Here is a 24,272-nt window from a genome sequence, read left to right as displayed (position 1 = left end):
GATTAATCTAGGCCATTGATTAGATTTAATCCTAACCATCCATTGAGGAGGTGGATGGCTATAAATAGGAGATGAGAGTTAGTGTGAGTGTGTGAATCATTTGTAACCACACTTGAGCAATAAAGTATTCTTTCACCAAAGCTTCCTTTCTCTTGTGTTCTCTTATATTCTTAGCTTTCTTGCTAAGTATTGAGGGTTAAGCTGACTTGGTCTTAGCTTAAGAGGTTGAGTAAGTCCGAGTGCCGGCACGGTAGCGTTGGAGTGTGTCCAAGGCCGTGACAATTTGGTATCCGAGCAAGGTTCGAGAGGGAGCACAAGTCGCTTGTGGGAATAGCTTCTAGTATCACCATGGAGCATGTTGAGTCTCAAAGGGGAAGGGATACTATTCTTTCTCAATGGGGAGGCAAGAAGGTCCGTTCTTCAAGTGAGCCTAGAGGTAAGGACTCTAACTTCTTAGAAGAAAGAGTTTCTATGTTGGAAAATGTTCTATCCTCTATGGATGAGCGCTTCCAAAGGATAGAACATGACAAGGAGACCCTCGAGGCTCACGTATTAGGAGAACTAGATGCTTTCAAAGAAAGCATGCTCCAAATTGAAGAGAAGCTTGAGAATTCCCTAAAGCTATTTGAGGAAGTTCGAGTTTGGTTCGAGGAGGCGAAATCTCGACCAACCATTATAAGGGAGACGACAAAGATTGATCTCCCCAAGCCAAAGGAGTTCAAGGGCGTAAGGGACGCTCGCGAGGTGGAGAACTTCCTATGGCAAATGGAGAGGTACTTCGAAGGCCAAGGGGTGGTCGAAGAAGCAATAAAGGTACGCACTGCAGCTCTCTACCTTTCTGATAATGCTACTTTGTGGTGGAGGAGAAAGTGCGTAGATATGGAAAAGGGCACTTGCAACATAGCCACATGGGAAGATTTCAAAAGGGAATTGAAAAGACAATTCTTCCCTGAGAATGTGGTTTATGAAGCAAGGAAGAAGTTGAGGGAGTTGAAGCACAAGAGTACGATTAGCGACTACGTAAAGGACTTTACTACTCTCACGCTTCAAATCCCCAACTTAGCATCAGAGGATGGATTGTTCTTCTTCATTGATGGACTCCAACCTTGGGCAAAGCAAGAACTACAAAGAAGGAATGTTAAGGATGTCGATGAAGCCATCGTGGTGGCCGAATCACTCACTGAGTATCATAGGGGAGACTCTAAACCCAAGTCTTCCTCCAAGCCTAGTTCTGCTAAAGGTGGGGGAGACAAGGGGAAGAGCTTCTCAACCAAGAAGGAAGGAAAATACTCTTCAAAGAAAGAGTACGAAGAAAAGAAGAAGGCTTTCGTGCCCAAAGGAGGATGCTTCATGTGCAAGGGACCGCACCAAATGAAGGATTGTCCCAAGCTAGAGACTTTGGCATCTATCGCTGAGGAACGAGAAGCTCAAACTCAAGTAACTGAGTGTGTTGGATCTATCCAACACATAAATGCTGTGAAGACCAAAGAGGCAAGTACTGCAGAAAAGAAAGGCTTGATGTATGTCAAAGCCTTTATCAATGAAAAACCTGTCATGGCTATGATCGACACTGGTGCTACACACAACTTCATCACGCCTGATGAAGCAAGGAGGCTTGGGTTGAAGATTACCGAAAAGAATGGTTAGTTCAAACCCGTGAATACCAAGGGTGAACCCCTTAAGGGAGTAGCAAAAGGGGTTGAGATGACTCTTGGTTCTTGGAAGGGCCTTGTGGATTTCTCAGTAGCACCCATGGACGATTTTAAAATAGTCATCGGACTCGATTTGCAAAGGAAGGCAAATATAATACCTATGCCATACTACGATGTAGTATGCGTCATGGAGAAAGGGTCTCCATGCATGGTCCCTATAGTCTCTAAAGTTGGAGGACCACCGATACTCTCTGCTATGCAACTCAAGAAAGGGTTCAAGAAGGGAGAGATTACATATTTGGCTCTATTACAAGAGGAGTCAACATCTGAAAGAGAAGACGTCCCTCCCAAAATCAAGGAAGTCCTTGAAGAAAATAAGGATGTGATGCCTCCCGAGTTGCCAAAACAACTACCCCCTAGGAGGAAGGTGGACCACAAGATTGAATTGGAGTCAGGAGCAAAGCCGCCCGCCTCAACACCTTATAGGATGGCACCGCCAGAACTTGAGGAGTTGAAGAAGCAACTCAAGGATTTGCTAGATGCTGGGTTCATCCGTCCATCGAAGGCACCTTATGGCGCACCAGTCTTATTCCAAAAGAAGCATGATGGTTCATTGAGGCTATGCATCGACTATCGAGCACTTAACAAGGTAACCATCAAGAACAAATACCCCATTCCTTTGATAGCCGATTTGTTTGATCAACTTGGTAGAGCCAAGTGGTTCTCAAAGCTAGATTTGAGGTCAGGATATCACCAAGTGAGAATTGCCGATGGTGATGAGCCTAAGACCACGTGTGTCACGAGGTATGGAACGTATGAGTGGTTGGTGATGCCTTTTGGCTTGACCAACGCTCCTGCGACCTTCTATACCTTGATGAACGAGATCTTTCGACCTTACCTTGATCGGTTTGTAGTGGTCTACTTGGATGACATTGTTGTCTATAGCAATACTTTGGAGGAACATGTAGAACACTTACGAACCGTGTTCAAGATCTTGCGAGAGAATAACCTATATGTGAAGAAGGAAAAGTGTTCCTTTGCAAGGGACGAAGTCCACTTCTTGGGACACATCATTAAGGGTGGAACTCTCTGCATGGATCAAGGAAAGGTGAAGGCTATCAAAGAGTGGGAGCCGCCAAACAAGGTATCTGAATTGAGGTCATTCCTTGGGTTGGCTAATTACTATCGGAGGTTTATCAAGGGATACTCCGCTAAAGCTGCACCATTAACTGATCTTCTCAAGAAGAATCACTCTTGGGAATGGTCAAAGGAGTGTCAAAAGGCCTTTGATGAGTTGAAGGCTGCTATCACAGAAGGACCAGTACTAGCACTACCCGACTACTCAAAGGTATTTGAAGTCCACACTGATGCTTCTGACTACGCTATTGGAGGAGTTTTGATGCAAGAAGGACATCCTATTGCCTTTGAGAGTCACAAGTTGAATGATACAGAGAGGCGATACACTGTCCAAGAGAAGGAGATGACTGCGGTGGTGCATTGTCTGAGAACTTGGCGTCACTACTTGCTGGGTTCACACTTCATCGTCAAGACAGACAATGTGGCTACAAGCTACTTCCAAACTCAAAAGAAGTTAAGCCCCAAACAAGCTAGGTGGCAAGACTTCTTGGCTGAGTTTGATTTCGAATCTGAATACAAGTCAGGCAAGACTAATGTGGTAGCAGATGCGTTGAGTCGCAAGGCTGAGTTGGCGGCCATTTCTATGGTGGAAGGAGATATTGTGCATACCATCAAGGAAGGGTTGCATCACGACCCATTAGCCAAGAAGTTGGTGGAGTTGGCTAGAGAAGGTAAGACCAAAAGATTTTGGTTAGAAAACGACCTTCTCTACACAAAAGGGAGAAGACTATACGTTCCTAAATGGGAAAATCTGAGAAGGAAGTTAGTAAGAGAATACCACGACACCAAGTGGGCTGGTCACCAAGGTCAGCGAAGGACCTTGGCACTCATTGAATCTTCTTATTATTGGCCCCAAATGAGAGATGAAGTGGAGAGCTATGTGAAGACTTGTCTTGTGTGCCAACAAGATAAGATTGAAAATAAGACACCAAGTGGGTTGTTGGAACCTCTGCCTCTATCAGAGCGACCGTGGAAAAGTGTCTCTCTAGATTTTATCTCTGCCTTACCGAAATCCGAGGGGTTTGGATCTATTCTCGTGGTAGTGGATCGATTTTCGAAGTATGCTACCTTTATACCCGCCCCTACTGATTGCACTGCAGAAGAGGCAGCACGACTATTCTTCAAGAATGTGGTGAAATATTGGGGATTGCCTAAGAGCATCATTAGTGATCGAGATCCACGCTTCACAGGACGACTATGGACAGAGTTGTTCAAACTCCTTGGGTCAGAGCTTCATTTTTCAACAAGCTTCCATCCTCAAACCGATGGGCAGACTGAGAGAGTGAATGCCTTACTCGAGTGTTACTTGAGGCATTTCGTAAGCGCTAATCAGAAAGATTGGACAAAACTCCTCGACATTGCTCAGTTTTCATACAATTTGCAAAGGAGTGAGTCTACAGGGAAGAGTCCATTCGAGATCGTGACTGGACAACAACCGCTTACACCTCACTCTCTTCCTTCCCCTTACTCAGGGAAGAGCCCTGGAGCTTATCATATGATTAAGTCTTGGGAAGAACAAGCAGATGTCACTCGTTCTTACCTCGACAAAGCTGCCAAGAGGATGAAGAAATGGGCAGATAAGAAGAGGAGGCATGCAAGCTATCAAGTGGGAGACAAGGTAATGATCAAACTTCTTCCACAACAATTCAAAGCCTTTCGCAAGGTTCATAAGGGCTTAATCCGCAAATACGAAGGGCCATTTGAGATCATTGGACGTGTTGGGGAGGTTGCTTACAAAGTACAACTCCCTCCCTCTATGAAGATTCACCCGGTCTTCCATGTGAGTATGCTTAAACCATATCATGAAGACCAAGATGAACCGAGTAGAGGTAACTCGAGTCGTGCTCCACCCGTGGTAATTAGATCCTTTGATAAAGAAATTGAAGAGATCCTAGCTAATCGCATCGTGCGACGAAGAGGGGTGCCACCAAGTATCCAATACTTGATCAAGTGGAAAGGGCTCCCGATAACCGAAGCTAGCTGGGAAACTCGCGAAGATCTGTGGCAATTCCAAGAACACCTAGAGCGCTATCATGAACAGAACGCGACGAGGACGTCTGCGCATTAGGTGGGGGAGAATGTCACGGAAAATTTTAGAAGGTTAGATTTAACAGTGTTTGAATAGTTTTCTGGAGTGTTTGAGAATACTCTAGATGGTTCCGGAACGTTCTAGAATGTCCTAGAAGGTCCCGGAATACCCTAGAAGGTTATAGAAGACTCTGGAAGGTCATAGAGTATTCTAGAAGAGTGTAGATGTATATAGAAGTATAAAGAGTGGTATGGAATAATCTAGAAACATTTAGAAAGTTGTGGTAGGATAGATATTTTTAAAGAAGGTTCTAGATGATTAATCTAGGCCATTGATTAGATTTAATCCTAACCATCCATTGAGGAGGTGGATGGCTATAAATAGGAGATGAGAGTTAGTGTGAGTGTGTGAATCATTTGTAACCACACTTGAGCAATAAAGTGTTCTTTCACCAAAGCTTCCTTTCTCTTGTGTTCTCTTATATTCTTAGCTTTCTTGCTAAGTATTGAGGGTTAGGCTGACTTGGTCTTAGCTCAAGAGGTTGAGTAAGTCCGAGTGCCGGCACGGTAGCGTTGGAGTGTGTCCAAGGCCGTGACACTTTGCTCTTATAGGTTGCATTTAATTAGTGTATTTGAGACATATAAACACATATATAAATACACAAAGATATATAGATATATAGATACACAAATTTTATAACGTATTTGATAATAATATACAAAACACATATGTATAAATTAAATGTCAATTTTATGCTCTTTAATATATTTTATCACTATCACAATTAATTAGGGATAAAAATTAGTAATTTTAAAAATAATTATGAATAAACATATTAAATTTTATGTCTTATACATTGTGTTTTCGTGTTTCAACTTTAAGAAACAATACTAAATATATGTATTCTGTGTACCACTATATTTATCTAAATTTGTGTTTTAATAAATAAATAATAATTAGTGTCCATATCTCAGCAAACAAATACAACCATATTTATGTTTCAAATTCAAACAATAATAGATTGTATGCAGCAAGCAGGACCAGGTGGATCAGGAGGACGAGGAACATGGGAGCAGCCACAGATAGAGGTGGTAATATGTACCCTATTCGTAGATATCCAACCCGACTCCACCCGATCGGGTAGGGTATGGTACGAGTCGGGTTTTTGTGCGGGTCGGGTAAGTGCGGGTTGAGTCTCAACCCTATCCGACCAACCCGCACCCTATATATGTATATGTTATATATTTATATAAAAATATATTTTAAGTGGATATTGAACTAAAAACTTCTCACTAAATATAAAAAATCCTTAGTCATTAAAAAAAAAATCATTAATTGATAATTTAATAAACTTTTTTTACATAAAAGTCAGTTCTATTCTAAATTATCATCAAGTTATATAATAACGTTGCATTTTTTTTGTAACACGCGGATAGGATCGGGTACCTGCGAGTTAAGAGCGGGTAGGGTTAGGGTTGAGATATTCTCAACCCGCGGATATGGTAGGGTTGAGTTTATATAAAAATCTCAACCCACAGATAGAGTTAGGATTGACTCCAAACCCTACCCTACCCTACCCATTGCCACCCCTGGCCACAGATGAATTAAGGGTTTACACCAACAACCCCAACACAGATCGCAAAAACTTCACTCTTGTCCCATCCAATGAAATTACGAAAAGTGGCGGATGGTTGGCACTTAATGCTAGTGATGGCAAAGTCCTATGGGCCGTGGCTGATCCAAGTAACATAAATAATCCCATAAGTGGGCCTGTAAGTGTTGCCAACGGTGTCATGTTTGCAGCATCAACAAGCCCAAAAGGCCCAATATATGCCATTGATGCAAAGAGTGGAGAAATCCTATGGTCTTATGAGAATGGTTATGTTGGTGTGGTTGATGGTGTCTCAATTAGTGATGGTTGCATCTATGTTGGTCAGGGACTTAGCTTATTTACTTTCTATAAAGGTTATAACAAAACAGCTGCAACTTCACTCTTTGCTTTCTGTGTTTAAAGGTGTTGGAGACATGGCTATGTTTAAAAAATAATAGTGAAATTGAAAATAAAAATTTTAGTAGTTTTCCTTGAAATGCATATTTAGATAATATATTTCAATTATACAGTCTCATCATGTCTCTATTTATTTATGTTCTGCATTTGCATGTGTTATCAAATATTTATAGGTATTTTTGTATGTACGTATTTGTTCTCTAAGACATAACTTAAATTAAATGTAGCATATATGGTAAAATTGCATATGGATATATTCATCAATGTTCAAAACAATTTACTAGCTACTATATATGCTATTGAATATATCAATAATTTATCTCTTCACAAATAATTTTTGTTTAAAAAAAGATATTTTAATGGAAGGGAAATATTTGCAGAAGAACTAATTTTTGTAGGATTTTTTTTTATTCTAAAATAAAAAAAAAACTTTATATCTCAAAAAAATTATTCAAACTTTAATTTTTCGTATTCCATAAATTAAAGTCTGATTAATTTTTTTGGGGAAATAAAGTTTTTTTTTTTTATTTTAGAATAGGAAAAAAAATTCATTTTGTATGAATATAATATTAGAGGATAATCGTATGCACAATTACAAAAAACTTTTTCAATAAGTAAGAAGTATTGAAATAGAGTTGATGAAATGAAATTTTATTAGAAATTTGTTTAAAGATATTCTATTATTTTTTTTAAGAATGGTGGCTTGCCTATCGCTTAATTACCTCACCTTATTTCAAAATGGTTATACTACGTGTACACCAAAATCAGCTATTAAAATCAGCAACTAGTTTAAAATACATGTTGAAATACAAATGCACATTGAAAATAAATTAAACTACACATGTATTTATATACAAATATATTGGTGGCTAATTTTAATGGCTGATTTTAGTATACAAATAGCATTTTCCATTTCAAAATGCATACTTTCCAGCTCTACTTATCTAAGATTCATGATTACTTGTGGTTAATAAATGCATAACAAGTATACTATAACTCATTGTGGAAAAAGTAGCATTGATCATTACTCTCTTTCAATAAATAATCAATAAGTATACTAGAAAATCATCAAATTTTTGTAAGCTAAGGATGAGCGAGTGTGCTTCTAAGTTCTAAGAACTACTACTTGGTTGGTCTTCTTTATCAAAATATTGACTTTGGACATTTTCCCCTTATTTCTTTAGCTATATGCTTATGCATTTAGCTAAAAGTTTTTTCTCCATTTTTTTATTACTTTTTAAATAGAGGTAAGAGAATACGAAAAACAATAGTAGGGAAGTGTTAACTAAAAGAATGGAGGAGGAATTTTTTGTAATTATTAATTTGAAAAGTAATTAATTAGTTGAAATTAAAGTAAGTCGGGAACTAAACAGATATTAAGTAGAATTTTTACAAACTTCAAAAGTTGCAAATATATTTATCTGTCCTCATTCTTATGTTATCATTATTATATATTTTTTCTATAGCCAGAGATGAGCCTGCCAACCCTTAAACAAAGTTAGCTTGTAATTAAGTGAAGAAAATGTATAATAACCAAACTTTATATTGTCATTATAGCTAAAGAAAGAAAAGATAGAGGGGAAACTCGAAGTCAATATTAGATTAATTTTTTAAAAATACTATTTGTATACTAAAATCAGCCACTAATATATTTGTGTATAAATACATATATAATTTAATTTATTTTTAATATGTATTTATATTTTAACATATATTTTATACTAGTGACTGACTTTAATAGCTAATTTTAGTATATACATAGCATAGTCTTTAATTTTTTTTGAGGTCTTTTTTGCACGTTTTCATTTAATTTTGTCAGTATTATATAAAGAGTTATGCAACCAATAAATTGTTGGACAAGAAATAAGTAATTTAGCCTATAGGGTAAAATACTTGGCGAGAACACAGCTAATAGTTTTGAAAAGTACATTTGCTGAGAGAAGAATAATTTTTTAAATTTTAATCTCTTCATAATTGTGAAAGGAATGTCTAATAATTTTGGATCATCAAATAATTAAAAAAAAAAAAGAAATATAATAGGATGATTCATGTGATTATGAATCGTCTAACGAACATAGATAGGATAGGATGAGATTAGGTAAATGGTGAGTTTAAGTATAGTAATGAATATGAATGACATATCCAGAAAATTTAACTAGCGGAGAGCAAAAATATACTTAAAAAAAAAAGATATAATATAAAATGAAAAGCCAAATAAACAATAATATTTACAATGAATTCAACTAAATTGTATATATTATTAGTAATACATCAATCTAAGCAAATAATGTTTATCTTAATTTAAAATAAAATTAATATATATGGGATAAAATAAAAAAATTATGGAGTCAAACATATTTCTTTTTGCATATTTGTGTTATATTTTAAAATGGAAAAGTCTAGGGGACCAACAACTTTGTTAAATTCTGGCCAACATGTAACTAGCAAAGAAAAGTGAGCCATTGGATGAAATCTCACACCATTAAAACCATCATTGATGGCTAGTTGATGGCTACAAATTACAAAAATTGTTAGCCTCCTAGCATTGCTCTTTTAAAATATCAATGGGCATATGTCCCCATTCCCCACACTTAGGCATGTAATAAATGTATAAGTATATATATTTTTTTCTCTCCTTAAAACAAGTCAAAATTATCTTCAATTGCTTATAGGCATTTAGAAAAGTTGGAAATAGGGGTGGCAACAGGGCGGGCAGGGCGGGTTTTTGCTCTACCCGACCCCACCCCGCCGCATAACAACCCGCATAGAATCCGTCCCACTTCTATCCGCGGGTAGTAAAACGTTGAACCCTAACCCGCCCATGTGGGTACCCGCCCCGCCCCTATCCGCCCCTATAATTATTAAAATCCAATAAATAAAATTAAATTTCAAAATTTATATAACTATCATCACATACATAACATAAATTAAAGTAAAATTTTAAATATGATACAATATTATTAATCATTTACTAATTATTTTACATATATTATACATATTATATATTAAAATTATATATATTATATATACAGCGGGGCGGGTATTACCTAAACCCGACACGGTCTCGCCCCCCTCAAGAACCCGCTCCGCTGAAAATCTGCTCCGGTGCGGGGCGGATAATTACCCGCTCCGAGCGGGTAGGAGCGGAGTGGGTACCCGCGAGGTAGGTACCCGCGGGTTCGGGTGGTATTGCCATCCCTAGTTGAAAAGGAGGGTGGAAAGCAGATGAGTGTATATAAAAACGGAGTCAATAATGTTAATATAAGTTTTAGATTATTTTTTAAAAGTTTAGACTCTTTAAATATAATAAAGATAATAAAGCTTCTCATTAATAATAATAAAGTAAATGGACTACTAAATATAATATATAATATAGGGACTAGGGTCTATATATGATCTGAAGAAGCATAGAAACTAGAAGAAACATATTCCAATAGAAGAATTGAATAAACATTGAAACTGGATTATATATTTTTGGCACAAGAGAATCCCAATGGTATAAGAGTTATTATTTAAAATATTGATGTGAGGATATATAGTGCGATCATTATACCAATACAGAAAAACACATTATTTTTCACACAAAAAAAAAAAGTTAAATCTAAAGTCAAAATATTGGCACCGAAATAAATAGTAAAAAAATTATTTAAGGTCCTCCGATCCATTGTCTTCTTGATCAAGGCAAACATGATCCATTTTATTTACATGCATGAGCCTCTTGAAAATTAGTTTCCTTAATATATTCATTTCATCTTGGTAAGGATCAGTTGCATGCATGGCGGTATCTAAGTTAAGCACATACTTGGTTTTGTGTTTATTCTTGCTTTGTGTTCATGCAGCATTAGTCTCTTCAAACTCAGATGTATGATACTTCCTCCTATCTCTCTCATGCTCTTTATACAATTTACTATTTCAAATGAAAAAATAAAATTTAAGATTCACCAATATAGCTTGTCACACGATTATTTTCTATTTGCATAAATCGTGTGACGACCAAAATTTTAATTTAGTTTAGTTTTTATTTTATATGATTTTTCTATAAAATAACACGGAAAGACACATGATAAGCTATCAAATAGCTGATGGATGAGTTGGTTTTTGAATTGCTTAAAAATAATTTCTATTTTATAAATTGTGAAAAATGTAATTTTCATATTCATTTCTTGATCTTAGTGTCTACATTCACAAACAGGACTGGTTGAACCATGGCGGAGATTTGTTCAACAGAAGATATGCCAACAAAGAAGATAAGATAAGTCCCAAAACAGCATCAAAACTAAGTTTGAAGTGGAAATTCTATGCAGGAAAAGATATATCAGCAACACCAGCAATATATGAAGATACAATTTATTTTCCATGTTGGAATGGTAACATATATGCAGTGAAAAAAGATGATGGAAAACTTGTTTGGAAGCAAAACTTGAATGAATTGACAGGTTTGAAAGCAACTGGCTTTGTCATGAATGTGAATACCACAGTGTCAAGATCAACTCCTACAATAGCTGGTAATGGTTTATTGATAGTTGGAATGTATGGCCCTGCTATTGTTCTTGGTCTAAACAGAAAAAATGGTAAGCTTGTGTGGTTAACCTATTTGGATCATCATCCTGCGGCACTTATCACCATGTCTGGAACATATTACAAAGGGTTAGTATATGTATGAATTAAAATTCTGTCCATTAAAATTCATATGTACTCTACTTTTTTTCTTTTGAAAGCAATTGTAGTGTCACTTAACTTTTAAATTAAAAATCTTAAGGTTTTATCATATAATATTATAGAAAAAATTTCAAGTGAAGTCTTTACCATAATTATGTGAAATAGAGGTTACTATGTGGCAACATCTTCACTGGAAGAATTTACAACCATTCAGAAATGCTGCATATTTCGAGGAAGCATGGTGAAACTGAATGCCTTCTCCGGTAAAATCATATGGCAAACCTACATGTTGCCGGATAACAATGGCGAGTTAGGAGAGTATGCTGGAGCAGCCATATGGGGGAGCAGCCCCTCCATTGATGCTCAAAGAAACAATGTCTACATTGCCACCGGGAACCTCTACTCTGCGCCGGCACGAATACTTGAGTGCCAAGAAAGGCAGGGCAACATAACAGAGCCTACTGATCCTGATGAGTGCACTGAACCTGAGAACCACTCTAATTCAATCTTGGCCCTTGATTTGGACAATGGGAAGATCAAATGGTACCGGCAGCTAGGAGGGTATGATGTATGGTTTTTTGAATGCCGTAATCCTGCAACTCCTGGCTGCCCTCCTTCTGGTCCTAACCCTGATGCTGATTTTGGTGAGGCACCAATGATGTTGACTGCATATGTCAATGGAAGAAAGAAAGATCTTGTTGTTGCTGTTCAAAAAAGTGGCTTTGCATGGGCTTTGGATCGCAACAATGGCAACCTCATTTGGTTTACGGTAATTTATGATAGTTTTATCTTTATCATACAGGGATTCATGTCAATATTTTGTGGTAAAACCTAGTCTTAGAATTGATGAGTTTAACCATCTAGTGAAACTCTTAAAATCTCCCAAAAGGGTATCTAAGAAAGACAGGATGGGAGATAGGAAAAAAGAAAATTGAGATTGAGATTATCATGTTACTATAGAGCTAGTTACATGAATGATTTTGGTTATTACTCATGTGAAATTATTTTCATGTGAAGATAATAGTTAAGAATCGTTAGATGACAATTTAGTCAGACATGTCAAATTATTTAACATTTTTCATTTATCATCTTCACATAAAGACATTTTCATGTGAGTGGTCATCAATGATTTTTGCACATAATTTCTACAGACAATTCCGGACAACTATATGAATCAACTGAAAATGTATATAGATGTTATGTTTAAGATTGTCTTATAACTGAAGATGTTTTGAATATAAGATTGGTTAAACTGTATGAGCCACACCAGAATATTGAATAACTTACTGAACATTTATGCATATTTTCAATACTTTTACATATAGTGTAGAGTATTAACTAATCAATACAAATATAACATCTTGATGCTTTTGCCCCTTTTGCAGGAAGCTGGCCCAGGTGGAACAATAGGAGGTGGAATATGGGGTGCGGCGACTGACGAAAAGAGAGTTTACACCAACATTGCGAACTTTGACGACAAAAATTTCACTCTTGCACCATCAAACATAACTACAACTAGTGGTGGTTGGGTGGCAATGGATGCAAGTAATGGGAAAATTCTGTGGTCTACTGCTAATCCTAGTAACAGCTCTTCCATTGGACCTGTTAGTGTTGCAAATGGTGTGGTCTTTGCTGGATCAGTAGACAAACAGGGATCAATATATGCAATGAATGCAAATAATGGGAAGATTTTGTGGTCCTATAAAACTGGAGCAAGTGTCTATGGAGGCATGTCCATTAGCAAAGGTTGCATATATGTAGGTCATGGTTTTAATGTTAATCTAGCGTTTGGCCGCTTGTCGGGCGGAACCTTTCTGTTTGCATTTTGTATGAAGCATTATGATACTAAATGATCAATAGTTAAAAGGAAGATAAAAATTATATTATGTACTGTACTATGACTAATGGACACTAAATAAGTTACTAATAAAATGAGCAACAGAAGCAAGTTATATGATAGAATGGCAAGTTGTATTTTGTAGCATTTCTTTTTATGTCTTGCATATGAATTGTTTACTAATATAAGACTCAATAAGTATGTGAATCCCTTCATTTTAAAGTGTATATCGCTTTGACTAAATTTGTACACAAATAGCAAATCAGTACTCGAAAGATGGAGAAGGAAACTCACCACTGTGGCATACTTACACCTTTTACTTGTGGCGCTGGCGACGGAAGAACACTTGGGAACTTTGAATCTTTTGACTGCAGCAAGACATGAAGGTGTGGATGAAACACAGGGTCAGGGAAGGATTGTGGACCTCAGAAAGCACCTCTGTCCCGTTTTCGCTAAAATGAATGTTGATGGCTGTTCATACTAGTATGCTTTTAATGTTGTCAGCACAGCTTATGACAAATTGATAGATGAAGACATAAGGAATGAGAAGCTAATGCAGACGAACATTTTGTAATGTAAGTATGTAACTATCAGTGGGGAAATACTACAAACACCTATAAGGCAAGGTGAAAACAAGGTTGAAAATGAATCAAGAAGAGAACTGGCAATTACTCAGTTATTTTTACCATACTTCTATTGGCGTCTTTTGACAACTATTAATATAATACTCTGAAGCTTCAACGGAGAAAAAACCCAAACCTATTGCAATGTGGATGCTTGTACTGAATTTGTATTATTTTGAATAAGATTGTGATCCATTGAGAATATTATTAACCTCTCAAGTAACATACACGGATACACCTTTATTATTTCTTGATTAGTCTCGGTTTTAATCCTTTTTTTGTTCTCCACGTTATTCTCTAACCCGACGAGCCAACGATTAATTTAACGTAAATCTAAATTTTATTTAAAAATATGTTATTGGCCAATAAATTAATTATTGCATGTATAATTAGAGGTGTTTGTGGTACAGTTTGATTCGGTTTTAAAAAAAAAAGTCATCCGATCTTAACGTTTAATTTATGTGCGGTGCGGTTTGGATTGGATGAACTTTTTTTTAGAAATCCGATCCGATCCGATTACAAGCGGTTTGGATCGGTTTGGATGTGCAATTTTTAAATAAAAAATTAAATACATATAACAAGTCTTAACATCAAATTTTAAATAATCAACAATGACATAACAAGTCTTAACAATATCTTAAAAAGCCAACGATAACATAACAATAGAAATAAAATTATAAGTTAGTTAAAATAAATAAATAATATTTTGAACATAAAATATTTATTAAATAATAATAATATATGAATAATAGAAAAATGTATAACAAATTAAACATGTTATAAGTATATAATCGTAAATATAATAATAAAATAATAATATTATAGTACATTGTGCGGTTTGGATTGGATTGGATCGGTTATGAAAAGTAGATCCGAAATCCGATCCAATCCAGTAGATTGCAAAAAAGGAATCCAATCAAATCCGAATTAGTGCGGTTTTAATCGGTTTTCGGTTTGGATTGAATTGGATGAACGGTTTAATTTAGATCGGTTTGGATTTGAACACCCTATATATAAGTCGAGATTCGAACTCCACACTTATTTAAACGGATAAATGAGCTGACCACTCGACCAAATTGGTTTCAATTTTAATTTTATGTAGGTGAAGTCATATGAACATGACATTTTTTATGTTCAATTTTCAAAATGGGTTTTATATTTGCTTCAATTAAAAAAAGAGAGAATAAAGCATATTTTTTGTCTTTAAAGTTTGATAAAAATTTTAAAAATATTCATAAGTTTTATTTTATTTTAATGTTGTCCCAAAAATTTTTGATTTGTATCAAATATATTTTGGCGGATAATTTTTCAAAAAATTTAAGACCAGTTCAATAATAATTTCATAAGAACAATCCTCATACAAACAAATTAAGCATAATTTTCATACATTATTGTTAGATTGTCTTAAAATTTTTGAAAATTTAACTATTAAAGATATATTTAATACAAATAAAAAAATTTTAAAACAAAATTAAAATAAAATAAAATTTAAAAATATTTTTAAAATTTTAGACAAATTTAGAAACAAAGAAATTTACTTTTTTTTTTTGGTCAAAAGAAATTTACTTTAACAAGAAAAAAATGTCGGCCTACACAACACTTTCAAGTTTCAACCCGTCAGTCTCCTCCCCCCCCCCCCCCCCTTCTCCAGAAAAAAACGTGATGAAAAACCGTTTTTATATTAAAAGGATTTTGTTTTTGGGCATCAAATGCACACACCCAAGAGTATATTTGTTAAAAGAGCCCAGCCCAATGAGCCCATATAGCAAAACGGCGTCGTAATGAAGTAAACCACAAACACACCAGAATTCAGCTGCGTTCTGCTGCTATGGTTTTTCTCTTTCACCTCTCTTGCTTCTGATTCAGTGACTGAAACCCCGAAATGGGTTACCTGAGCAAAACTTCAAGGACTCTAAGGCAATCAAATTACCTCTCTCTATTACGAAATTCAACCTTTTTCCCATTCAACCCATTAAGCAGCACCACCTTTCATCACCAACAGCGTGCACTCTTGTGTTCTCAGTCGCGGCAACAAAACATTAAGGATAAGAGCGCCATAGATTTGAGCCAGTACCCTCCTGAACTCATTCGAAATTTTTCAATCATTGCGCATGTTGATCATGGCAAGTCTACCCTCGCTGATCGACTCCTTGAACTCACTGCTACCATTAAAAAGGGTCATGGCCAGCCCCAATATCTTGATAAGTTGCAGGTACTAGAAAAAAGAAAAAAAAAAAAAAAAACTTTTTTAGATTTAGCTTTGCTTTTTATGCTGTTAGTATGTTATATGAAGCCAGTGTTGCCCAGTAGTGTGACTATTTTCAATTTGATAAGTGTAATGGGGGATTTTCTGTTGTTTAAATTTGTGATTTTTTTAAATAATGTGTATTTGGTTTTTTGCAGTGTTACGTGAAATGGGTGTTATTCAAAGTTGTGATTTTTTTTTTAAATTTATTTTTTAGTGGAGTATCAATGTAAGCTAAGTAGTCATTGATTAAAAGTGCTATTATTTGAAGAATGTGTAGGGCTGAACTAGGAAGTGGAATGAGTTTATTGAAAAAAAAAATGGAAGTTTTGTAATTTTGGTGGAAGATGTTGTAGGTCTTGATTATTTTTTCGGTATAATCATTCATTGGAGTTTGAAATGTCTTAGGTGGAGAGAGAAAGGGGAATCACAGTTAAAGCACAGACAGCAACAATGTTCTATAAGCACAGGACAAATGGTGATGATCATAGTGAGGGAAAGGATTCACCTAGTTTTTTGCTGAATCTTATTGACACTCCCGGTCATGTGGATTTTAGCTATGAGGTGTCAAGGTCACTAGCAGCTTGTCAAGGCGTACTTTTGGTTGTTGATGCCGCGCAAGGAGTCCAAGCGCAAACTGTTGCTAATTTCTACCTTGCTTTTGAGGCCAACCTGACAATTGTACCTGTAATAAACAAGATTGACCAGCCAACTGCTGATCCTGATCGCGTTAAAGCCCAATTGAAATCAATGTTTGATCTTGACCCTAGTGATGCATTGCTAACATCTGCTAAAACTGGAAAGGGTCTTGAGCAAGTCCTTCCAGCTGTTATAGAGCGCATCCCTCCTCCTCCTGGAAAGAGTGATAGTTCTCTGCGTATGCTTTTACTTGATTCATACTATGATGAATACAAGGGGGTAATATGCCATGTTGCTGTTGTTGATGGTATCCTGCGCAAGGGGGATAAGATTTCATCTGCTGCTACTGGTCAGTCATATGAAGCTTTGGATATTGGTATCATGCATCCTGAGCTTACACCTACTGGAATCTTGCTTACTGGTCAAGTTGGTTATGTTGTAAGTGGCATGCGTTCAACAAAAGAAGCCCGTGTTGGAGATACAATTTACCATACTCGAAACACTGTAGAGCCTCTCCCAGGTATGATTGCTATCCTTTGTCTCTCCACCCATTAATTTGTTATCTCTTTGCAGGGTGGAAACCAGAAAATTACTTGTTCTCTATTGTTCATTCAAGATATTTCGTTGTGAGAGCCATGCATGTATGATATTCTTATAGTCCTTTACTGCATCGCATTTCGATTATCCTGAGCCTTGTAGACTTCATTCTCATTTGTTACTTTCATAGTTAATGAACTTACGGAGAGTAGCCTGATTTCACTTCTTTGCTTGACCATTATTAATTTTCTATGTAGCCAAATAATCAAGCTGATGTGATATTCTATTTATTGTAGTTTCTTCGTAGTTCTCAGTATAATAATATTATTAAATAATATATCCATGGGATCATATCTTTGTCTTAAATGTCTTGTTTGAATTGACATTTGATCATTTTAAACTGTAGGATTTAAACCAGCAAAGCATATGGTTTTCTCTGGTCTTTATCCAGCAGATGGATCTGATTTTGAAGCACTCAACCATGCAATAGAGAGGCTGACATGTAATGATGCCAGTGTCTCTATTACTAAAGAAACTAGCACAGCTCTAGGTTTGGGTTTCAGGTCTGACATCTACTACTAAAAGAGTGGGGGTGGGAGTTCAATTAAGTTGAATTTTGAAACATAGCTAGCTAGCAACATGAAGAATACTTTCTAATGTATCTTTTTGTATTTCATTAGGTGTGGATTTCTGGGCTTACTTCACATGGATGTTTTTCATCAACGGCTTGAACAGGTGACATGCTCCTATGTGGAAAGCAAATGATAAGTTTAAGCTGAATGCTTATGTTTTGCAAAATTTCATTCCTTCGAAGTTTTTAAAATCTATTTATGATTCATATACTTTTTTAATATTATTTGTGTTAGAAGTTGGAATCATCAAGAGTTTTGTGTGCATAAATTTTATAAACTTGATAAATTAATCTAAATGTTATATTTGTGTAAGCAGGAGTATGGAGCTCATGTTATCTCAACTGTTCCTACTGTGCCTTATATATTTGAATATTCTGATGGAAGGTAGATAACAAGGTTGTGTGTCTCTGATTATGTTTCACTATGATATACTAATATTTAAGATGTGCTTTCCAGCAAATTAGAAGTTCAGAATCCTGCTACGTTACCCTCTAATCCCAAGCAACGAGTGACAGCATGTTGGGAACCTACAGTATTAGCTACTATAATCATTCCTAGTGAGTAAGCTCTTTTACAACCCTAAGTATAATTTTTGGTGCTTTTGGAGATAATATTATTTATTTTAATTCGTTGGTGATTTAAGGTATGTGGGACCAGTTATCACCCTTTGCTCTGAGCGTAGGGGTCAGCAGTTGGAGTACTCATTCATTGACAGGTACAGTTTTTTGCCATGGTTGCGTTTCATTGTTATATCAATCCATGAATACATAATGTGAAGTGATTTGCCAAGGATATTAGCTCAAGTCACAAGCTTTTCCTGCGACAAAAGTTGGTACTAGTTTCTAGGGGGTGTCCGAGAGCTGGGTTGGGGTGGGTTAAAGAAGATTTTTCTAAGTTTATTTAGTTAGTAGGTTGTGATGGGTGTTGCAATTTCTTTTCTTTCATCCTAACCAACCGAACCCCTTTATTAGGGAGTTGATTTGGGTGGAATCTATGGCTTTGATATCTTTAATATATATATACACACAAAAACCTTTCATAATTTCATAAAAATGTTAAACCCACCAACCAATCAACATTATTTTACGAACCCAAACCAACCCATGATTTGCTGGTTGGATTATTGAGCCAAAACCCCATGGGTTTGTAAATTAGCCCAAACCGTTGGACACTCCTAGTCCCGTACTAATTTCAACGTTTTGGTGTGTATTTCTTTCAATGAAACACACTTATGAGTTATGAACTTATAATTGATAATGATCGCTTGAGTTTCACTTCCACAGTCAACGGGCATTCATGAAGTATCGCATGCCTTTGAGAGAAATTGTTGTTGACTTCTATAATGAATTGAAGAGCATAACATCAGGCTATGCATCATTCGATTATGAGGATGCAGAGTAAGTACCCTTAACCCTATTCGTTCCCTATAACCGTGTTCATGATCGATGTGATATGCCTACTCCTACTTGCTTGAGACATTAAGGCATCCCTGTACACGGGTCAAATTGTATAAGAAAATAAATTTGTATATTTCAAGTGCATATTTTATAATACGTTTAACTTGCACAATTACAGTTATCAGCAATCTGATCTGGTGAAACTCGATATCCTCTTAAATGGACAACCTGTAGATGCGATGTCAACTATTGTTCATAACATGAAAGCATATCGCGTTGGGCGTGAACTAGTAGAGAAATTGAAGAAAGTCATAGACAGGTCTTTTAATATAAAAATAAGTTTATTTGTATCACACTTTGTTAGTTCAACTTAATCACAAATTTCTCTAAATTTTGAGCAGGCAAATGTTTGAGATAACGATACAAGCTGCCATTGGTTCAAAGATTGTAGCAAGAGAAACGTAAGATTCTGTTTGAAGTATTATTATGATAATGTGTACTTTTGGATTGCCATAAACCATGTAGCTTTTGATATGAAATTGTTAATCTTGATCAAAGTCTTAATTTAATTATCTTCGCCATTTTATTTCCTATAGCATTTATGTTGATGGCTCAAGTCATTTGTTCTGTGTTGCTAAAATACTATACCTTTGTTGTAGGATTTCTGCGATGAGGAAGAATGTTCTTGCAAAGTGTTACGGTGGCGATGTTACTCGAAAGCGAAAGCTGTTGGAAAAGCAAAAGGAAGGAAAGAAGCGAATGAAACGCATTGGCTCCGTTGATATACCGCAGGAAGCGTTCCATGAACTATTGAAGGTTTCATAGTAGACATGTTGGAAGATGGTTGCTTATTCAATAGTGGTAATGACCTCTTCTTTACCTATGTTTTCTATGATTATTTTTCTTTTCAAGACTGGATGAACCTTGCAACGTGAGGCTACATCATAACCATTGTGTCAACAAAATAAGAAAATTGGTTATTAAACACCTTAATTATGGATGAAGTTAATTTAAGTTTCATGATGGTCATTCCCATAGTAATCTTACTAACCGAATTTTTGTTAGGTAGGATTTATAACATGGTGGCTTCACAAATTCGATGCTAAGGATAGTGCTAGGGACAGAGATGATAAAGGCAATTTACGTGGAATGGCTCCTTTGTAGCTTCTAGCTTTTCTAATTGGAGGTTTCTTCAAGGTTTTGTAACACTTTTTAGCTATTATTTTGTTGTTGATATACATGTTACGTGCTCAACAAGCATCAATTTCTTGTTAACATTGTCCATTACTCAAGTCCAAGGATAAAAGGATAGAAATTTACAAGTTAACAATAAATAATGAGTTTCGTGTATATTTTAATGATAATCTTATCATTGATTTTTTCATTGTAATCTTAAATCCTAAACTCTTAATTCTTAATTACTACAATAATGCATGTTAAAATAGGAATATTCGTAACTTAACATATATGGAAGACTTATACCTTTACAGTTACAGTTTACTGCGAATACAGTGATAAAGTAAAAGTAGTTACAAAAAGGGCATGGAATAACCATGTGCATGATGGTTACAACATTATATTTGGTTCCTTCTTTTTGTTCTAAGTCTACTCTTGTGAGTCATATTGTTTGCGACTTTAACTATTAGGAGTTTAGTTATATTGTTCGCGACTCTAGTCATATTGAACCTTGTCTAGTCGTCAGACCATGGTTAAGAGGACAAGAGAGTTAATGATTTGTGTTGGACTTAATTGTTGATGTGATCAACTATGGAAGCATGTCTCCAGCACCAGAACTTGAGGACAACAATCTTTTGAAGTACCCTTCTATTTCTATGTATCCTTTGTTACTTTGATTGAAGGGAATGGAAGATCCCAATTGAGTTGAAGGTATAAGAATCTCTGACCCTTCTTGATTGTTGCAACTTGCTGAATATCCTTGTTGCCCCACAATAGATGAAACTGCAGCAGCTATCACAGAATGAAGACTTGGATCTGTTTTCATTGCTTTTGTTATTGTTTCTGCTAAAAAAGCATCCTTTGGAGGATGAAGAGTTCGGTTCCTCATGCACTCTTCATAAAAATGCTTACCCCAACTTGAAGAGTTTCTCAACATAACTGGCCTTATTATGTGTGTTTTCTCCACAAAAGGAATAGGCATTGTGAAAAGGTTAGCAGAAGAAGTGTTTGAAGGTAATAAAGTGTTTGAAGCAGAAGAAGTGAGGTCTAAAGTTACATTATTGTTTGGTAGGAAGACATTTTTTGTTGCTCTTGATTGATCAAACTGCTGACCGAGACATACACCAGTGTGTAGTGTTGACACATTTTTAAAAAATGAAGAATTGTGACTCTCTGAAGAACCTGAAATAAGCATGGAAGCTGCAGCAGAAGTTGTGGAAGCTATGGCTGATGCTGAAAATGGAAGTGGATGGTTATGTGTTCCTTCGTATGTTGTGATCAAGATGGACAAGTCTTCAGCACATCTTTGCACCTGAAAAAATCATTTCCATGAAATTTGGTTAATCCTAGTCCATATATGTGCCTCCAGAACAACTTCAATTGGACACAAATTCAATGGTGAAATTCAAGAGTTTGAATACTAAAGTAGAAGCGACACCAAAATCCAAGGGTGCGCCTAGTTTGCATTTTCATTTTCAGAAATTTTATTTCTGGTGTTTTCTGATTTTAGGATTTTATGAAAGAAAAAAAACAGTAAAAATAATAAAATCTTGTTTTCTGTTTTCTTCTTCAGTTTTTTTTTTTTTTTTCATAAAATTCTAAAAACAGAAAATACTGAAAATGAAAACGCATAACTAAACGCATCCTTGGAGTGATAAAGTATATATCAACAAGGTAAAATTATTTCGATATCAAAATTAGTTTTTGCGGCGGACGTACCTGTTTCCTAACCGGACATGCCGGTGCGACCGTGCAACGATAGTATGCTCGTGGACATGGATTTCCTTTTGCTATTTTCTGTCCATATTTTCTCCATTGGCATCCATCATTCATCTGCTTGAAAAGCATACCACTTTCTAAATTAGAACAAGAAAAAAGAATGGAAAAAGAATATATATCAATTGATACTAACCGTAGGAGAATCACATCTAGCTCTAACAGAAACTCTGGCTCTCTTAGCAGGCATTTGATCTGAACTTCCATCATTTGAACTATTTTTCACTTTCACTTGATGTTTCTGTGTTATTGATGACAAAGTTTCCTCTGCCGATTCCTTTGGCAGCACACATTTAGAGTCTAATCCAAGAGTTAAACATGGTTTTTCAAACTCTTCATTTTCTTTATTAACCTTGTTTTTGGAGTTGTTTCCAATTCTTGCAACATCTTTGTTATGCTTACTTGGATTCCTTCCAAGGCAAAGTGAAACAAGTTCATGCTCCTCTTCAGTTTCATCACCAATTGTGTTAGTAGCTGAATCACTCACAACTTCTTTGAATGCTTTTTTTGTAAGGATATCAAAGAATTGGAGTTGAAGAGAGTGATAATTCTCTTCTACTCTTTCTGTGATCATCTTCAACCTACCATTTTCTTCTTTCACCTCACCCTAGATTTCATAAGATCATATAATTTTTCTTAAAAAATGAATTCAATATACAAAGAAACTCAATTTCTAATTTTCATTGTCAATTAAGTTGAAAAGCCATTTTTCTCAAGGTATATATAGTAGTTTAATTAGCACAAAATTTAAGGAAAGTTTGTTCTTGCTAATATTTCATTTAAAGCTAAGATGATTCAATATAATCTCTTGCACTCAATTTAATGAATCTTGATCATAAATACAAATTATTTGAAAGAAGCTAGTGTTGGAATCAACATACCTTTGTAACAGAATCTTCAAAACTAATGGAACTTACTCTCTTCTCTTCCATTATTGTTATGTCTCTAGTAGTAGACCTCTCTTCCAATTTCACATAATAACCTTATTATATATATAATTATAATGCCATTGATACAACATACATACACTACCCTCTTTTATGGCATAAACAAATAATTTTCTAGCTCATCTATCTACCTCCCATTACTCAGCCATACCGTTATTGTCAACACCTATTGCTAAATTAATTTTTGGGATATTTTTTAATGTTATTATTATATAGTTTAATTAATGATATAATGTCAGGAATCTAAAGTCATTAATGAGGTTGACAGGGAGAAGAAAATTCATGAATTTTGGCAAACAAGTTGTACATTCCTTAGTACTATAGTCTATATAGACTGTAGTGTTGTTATTTGATTCTTTGTAACATACATCACATGGCTATATGTACGTAGTCAACAATCTTAATCCATTGAGATATATATATATATATATATTGTTTTGCCTATTAATTATTTTTTAAGAAAGTAAAAGGAAGAAGTTGCATAATACATGTATGTGAAAAAATTGAAAATAAAAATAATTTTTTTTAAAAAAAATAAATATAAAAAATATTTTTACAAATTAATCAGTCTCACAGATTTTTTTTTTTATGAAAACTTATCTCCAAAGTAGAAAAAGAAAAAAAGAAGAAGTATATTTTCTGTGAATATATTCAGATTCAATATATTAATATAATATCTAGATATATCACGTATTGATTTTATATTTATTTAGTTTAATATTAGATTAATTTTATTATAATTAGATTATATCATTGACTTATACGTAGATACTAATTGTTCAATCTCGCATAATATTTGAATATTTATCAAATTTACTTTTGAATTATTATCACAAATTCTAGGTGAATTCTACCCAACTCCCTCTAAAATAACATGTAAGTTACCCTTTATGATGTGTCACATTTTAATTGGTCATTACTTAACTATAGTTGGGTTATTTTGTAATTTATTATTTGAGATGGGTAATTGTATAATTT

The 24,272-nt window shown here is 35.2% G+C and overlaps 2 protein-coding genes across 3 annotated transcripts; one reads left to right on the top strand and one right to left on the bottom strand.

Annotated features, from left to right (window-relative positions):
• The first annotated feature begins 15,738 nt into the window (after window positions 1-15,738).
• Window positions 15,739-20,779, top strand: LOC107637277 (Small GTP-binding protein). 2 transcript variants are annotated; one of them, XM_021122009.2, is made up of 12 exons: window positions 15,739-16,157; window positions 16,599-17,349; window positions 17,773-17,929; window positions 18,047-18,101; window positions 18,315-18,382; window positions 18,455-18,559; window positions 18,642-18,713; window positions 19,282-19,395; window positions 19,574-19,714; window positions 19,797-19,856; window positions 20,055-20,256; window positions 20,465-20,779. In XM_021122009.2, exons 1-11 carry the CDS (start codon window positions 15,828-15,830, stop codon window positions 20,218-20,220), a joined length of 2,019 nt encoding a protein of 672 aa, XP_020977668.2. In that variant the 5' UTR covers window positions 15,739-15,827; the 3' UTR covers window positions 20,221-20,256; window positions 20,465-20,779. The 2 variants fall into 2 exon arrangements, with proteins under 2 accessions (XP_020977668.2, XP_020977667.2); XM_021122008.2 differs by having other exon boundaries at window positions 15,745-16,157; window positions 20,461-20,779.
• A 52-nt stretch (window positions 20,780-20,831) lies between these two features.
• Window positions 20,832-23,406, bottom strand: LOC107635315 (WRKY transcription factor 72A-like). The gene is made up of 4 exons (XM_016338762.3): window positions 23,229-23,406; window positions 22,484-22,954; window positions 22,291-22,404; window positions 20,832-21,883 (listed from the first exon to the last, which is right to left on the bottom strand). The coding sequence occupies exons 1-4, from the start codon at window positions 23,277-23,279 to the stop codon at window positions 21,161-21,163; spliced, it is 1,359 nt and encodes a 452-aa protein (XP_016194248.1). The 5' UTR covers window positions 23,280-23,406; the 3' UTR covers window positions 20,832-21,160.
• Window positions 23,407-24,272: the final 866 nt, after the last annotated feature.

This window comes from Arachis ipaensis, chromosome B4 (assembly GCF_059453495.1).
Source record: "Arachis ipaensis isolate K30076 ecotype BB chromosome B4, ASM5945349v1, whole genome shotgun sequence".
Classification (NCBI taxonomy): domain Eukaryota; kingdom Viridiplantae; phylum Streptophyta; class Magnoliopsida; order Fabales; family Fabaceae; genus Arachis; species Arachis ipaensis.
The sequence above is the reverse complement of the archived record's forward strand: the minus strand, read 5'-3'. Positions and strand labels throughout refer to the sequence as shown.